Source organism: Cryptotermes secundus, unplaced genomic scaffold, assembly GCF_002891405.2.
Source record: "Cryptotermes secundus unplaced genomic scaffold, Csec_1.0 scaffold133, whole genome shotgun sequence".
Lineage (NCBI taxonomy): Eukaryota > Metazoa > Arthropoda > Insecta > Blattodea > Kalotermitidae > Cryptotermes > Cryptotermes secundus.
The window spans coordinates 2,059,986-2,064,608 of record NW_019718024.1 but is presented as its reverse complement, the minus strand read 5'-3'; the positions used below and the strand labels follow the sequence as shown (position 1 = coordinate 2,064,608).

At 39.2% G+C, this 4,623-nt stretch overlaps 1 protein-coding gene across 5 annotated transcripts in view; it reads left to right on the top strand.

The window, feature by feature from the left end:
* Positions 1-2,889, top strand: part of LOC111869273 (meiosis-specific nuclear structural protein 1) — a 49,115-nt gene extending 46,226 nt beyond the window's left edge. For all 5 annotated transcript variants that reach the window (XM_023862674.2, XM_023861861.2, XM_033754325.1 and 2 more), the window contains one exon: positions 2,481-2,889. In XM_023862674.2, coding sequence (XP_023718442.1) covers positions 2,481-2,646 — 166 coding nt within the window. In that variant the 3' untranslated portion in view covers positions 2,647-2,889. The remainder of the gene's footprint in view (positions 1-2,480) is intronic.
* Positions 2,890-4,623: the final 1,734 nt, after the last annotated feature.

Sequence of the window (4,623 nt, the reverse complement as noted above, 5' to 3'; positions counted from 1 at the left end):
AAAAAAATCTTCCTAATTGTATATAAGATTTTTAACCACTGTCCAGTGTGATTGATAAAAGTTGTGTATTTTAATTTTTCGTCATTTACGTGTTTTGGTCAAAAAGACCATCTTCAGAAGAATATTATCAACACATATGGAAACTACATGGGGAAGTCATAAAATTTTAATTAACACCCAGAAGAAACAGAGACACAGGCGCAAGAAACTGTATGTGCGTCAGTCCTTCTCTACATATGCCCCCTGCAAGGCCACACATTTTCCCCAATGATGCATTAGCTGCTGGATACCTCCATCATGCAAGGTCTCATTCTGAATCTTTAGGAAATCCTCTGCTGCAGAAATGACGTCATCATCTTGGAATCGCTTACCACAAAGTGGCTTCTTTAGCTGTGGAAAGAGGAGGAAGTTGCTCAGCGCCAGGTCTGGTGAATATGGTGGATGGGGGAGAATTTCATATCCCAAACTGGCAGCAAGCGTCGTCATAGCATGAGCATGTGCATTGTTGTGAAGAAGTCGCACACCTTTTCCCAGCATTCCGCGTCACTTTTTCTTGGTTTCCTCCCATAATTTTCTCAGAAGGTTCCGGTAGTACTCGCCAGTGATGGTGACGCCCTTTTGTGCATAGTCAGTCATGATGACACCCCGCCGACCCCAAGACACACTCAACATCACCTTTCCTGATGACGGCTGGGATTTGGCCTTCTTTGGTGGCGGCGAGTCTGCATGTTTCAACTGCTTGCTTATTTCCTTTGTTTCAGGGTCATAATGATAGACCCAACATTCATCCATCGTGATCAGGCAGTTGAGAAATTCCACCTTTTTGTCTTGACACAACTGCAAAAGTTTCTTTGCCACTTCCATTCATTGCTATTTTTGAACTGGTGTCAACAATCGTGGCACCAAACTTGCAGCGACCTTTGTAATGTGTAACTCATCGTGGATGATGTTGGAAACCGACCCATGGCTAATGCTTCAATAGTTATGCACCTATTGGATAGGATCAAAGTTTCCACTTGTGCCACAATTCCCAGTTCCTCAGCGAGAGATGGTCTTCCACTTCGGAGTTTATCTTCAAGGTTTGTCTGTCCACAATGAAAGCGCCTCTTCCACCTGACCACTGTCATATATGGGTACACCTTCCTGATGCACAGCGGTCATCTGGTCGTGGGTCTGCCTGGCAGATTTCCCTTGCAAATGCAGGAACCATATCACAGCATGAGCCTCCACTTGGCATGGGAAAATTTGACTATTTGGTAAGCTCAGGAAATGGGCTATCTCCTATATAGAACAATATTTTAAATTATGATTTTCTCATGGTGATAATTAATACATTATGATTTCCCATCGTACTATTACCATGTCATAGATATAAATATTATATCTTTTAATTAATACTAAGATGTACATTGATTTATTACAACATCTAAAAATTATTACAAATAGTCTGTTTACAAAGTAGTGTCCAATATTTGTTTTAATCTGGGAACAATTTGGTTCGTGTCCTATATTAAAACAAATATTGAACTCTGCTTTGTAAATAATTTGTAATNTTGATAATATCCTTCTGAAGATATTCTTTTTGACCAAAACATGTCAAGGATGAATAATTAAAATACGCAACTTCTATCAGTCACACTGGACGGTGGTTAAAGACCTTATGTACAATTGCTAGTGTGATGGACCAAGTAAAATTAATCTTCCTAATTATTATAAATTAATTCACCTTCTGTGATAAATACTAACTACATGCATGTAGTGTCAATACTCGGAGAACAGAAACAGTAACCTGGAAGAAAATATTTTTAACTCATTATTTATGTACTATAGATGTAGCCATACTTTTATGCAGCGCAGCAAAACAGGTGCAAAAATTTGTTGCTACAGTAACTCACAAGTCTGATCGCAAAACTGAAGTTTTTCCTGACATTAGGACAACATTAATTTTAAATTGATTGGTGTTCATCTACACTCATGCTTCTGTTCAGTCCTTGAGAAACATAAAACTCTAAGGCCACACCATAGCTCAAGTGGTTAGTCACTGGCTTCCCACCACAGCAGGCCAGGTTCTATCCCGTGTCTGGTTAAGTGGGATTTGTGGTGGACAAAGTGGCATTGGGGCAGGTTTTCTCCAAGCACTTAAGCTTCCCCTGCCAATCTTCATTCTACCAAACTCTCCATCATATAATCACCCAGGGCAGGTACAATATGCCAATCAGTGACCGCCGTGCCGAGTGGACCCAGCTGGACTCCACCCCCCACTAAGCGAATTTTAAAATTTGTTAACATAGCTGTTGTTAGCTCTGAAATCCAACTTCTATACAAAACTTTTTAATATAAATTTTTCAAACAAAAAAATGTATGCCACTATGTAGGGAAGAAGTGTTTCTGCACACCATGAATTTCTTTCCAGTTGCAGTGAAAGGAGTTACAAACAAGGAAACCAACTTTAAATATGACATATCTGTTTCTTTTTCCAGGAAACGTGTGATCGAGGAAGAACGCTTACGCATGCTGAAAGAACATGCAAGCAAGGTTATTGACTACTTACCTCCTGGTGTCCTTCGTAAAGATGATCTCCCTCATCTGGGCTCGGAATTTATTAAAAGATACAGTCATATAGATGAAAGACAATTTAAACATTGAATGAAAGTTACAATTTATTATTTTTGTTTAATGGTGTTCTGTGCATGAATTGATAATGTTCCATCCATACACTTTAAATTTCTGAAGCCCAATGGCACTTTTTTATTGCTGCTACCGTTGTATTGAGAATATATGTTTTAAATATTTTACAGTCTTATAATGGAAAAATGTTCAGTTTATAAAATACAGCATGGTCTAGTATGTCATTTATCGCAAAATACATCAAACAATAGTTGTTGATTATTCAGTCATCATTGAATCACTTCCCACTTAAATTTTCCACTCCAATATTGTAGTTTTACTTGTAAATAGTTATTACTTAAGATGAGGTACAGTATAGTGGATAGAGAATTCACTGTTGAAACATGTTGTCACATATTTAGTGACTAGACATGGGGTTTGGATTAGTAATTGGATTTATTGAACACTAACTAACTAACGTCCTGGAGCTTAGCCCTTCTTGAGAAGCCGCCAATTATGCAGCTACTCAAGAACTTGCCAACATTTTATGGGATCCGAAGGTTCATTACCTTATTCACAAAAGCCCTCCACTTGTCATTCTCCTGGTCCAGATCAACCCAATCTGTACCACCCCATCCGGCCTATCTTAAGATCCCTTTTAACTTCGTTCATTGAGTTACGTCTTACTCTTCATAATGGTTTTTTTCCTTCTGGCTTCCCCACCAAAATCCTTTATGCATTCCTCTTCTCCCCTTTAATGAATGCATATGAACCATAAGTGGAAGTAATTATAAAGCTGTCACCAGTGCATACAGTTTACTTCTCACTACTACACATGGTGTGTCTTCCCAGTTATTGCCTGATAACAGATCGCTACAGTGTCCTCTGCTGCTTATGCTGTAGCCAGACACACACCAAACTCATGGCTGCAACTGCTCATGATGGTGACTGACACTCACCTGCCTCTCATCAGGTCGGACCTAATACAGAACACCATTTCCAACAGCTCCTTTATTGTTGCATTCGCATCTATTCCCACGGAAGCCAGTTGTCACAAGTTGTTTAGTGGCCATTACCACACAACAAACGATTTCTTTTGGCTCCATTATTCTGGGTCTCAGGTGGTCATATCACAGTATTAGGTAGGAACCTATTAAATAATGTAATAGAAGCCTTGGAAGAAAATTTCCCGGTGTTTAGCTCCTTCGAAAGCTGTAGTGTATTTCAAACAGTAACTTTCTAATTAGAAAATGAATTAAGTAAAATGCAACGTTTCATTACAGAAGAAGTAAATAAAGTAAAGGTATCCCTGTAACAGGCCGTGGAGGCCCGAGGGTCGTGAGATGTTGAGGTTCCCACATTTTCTAGACAATCGGCTCATAGATAGCGGTAAGGTTGTCAGGCCTACGCACTGGCCACCCTTTACCCCCAAGAATATTCCTGGTACTAATTTCCATTAGAGGCTGAGTCGACCCCAGGGCCGTAGTGCGACTGGAAGGATTAGGTAAATTTAAAAACATCCAGTGACCTCATTGGGATTCGATCCTGCGTCCTTCTGGCTTGTAGCATAGTGCCTTAACCAACTACGCTACTGTGTGCCCCCCATTACAGAAGAAACACTAGATAATATTGGAGCTTCTTAAAAAGGATGCTCACACAAAATTAATGTGATTATTTCAACATCTGGTGTATTAAAAACATCCATGCACCAAACCACAAAGCTACTTCATTTGAAGCCATGCAAAAATTTCATTATTCAGGCTGTGTGAGTACAAGTTTTGTAAGGCGATGCTGATCCATTGTTGTGAGTAGTCTGTTTCTCAGGTTTCATATGACTATGGATGTAAGTACAAAAATTAACATGTAGTCAGAAAATCCTGGACTGATGTACAGTTAGGTGAATTCAACTACAGGGTGGGGCACAGAAACTTCATTTTTTGAAGGCGAATAAAAGAAAAATTATTGCTGATAGACAAAATTTATGTTTAGCTAATGAAAGAACATACTTTAAAGTTT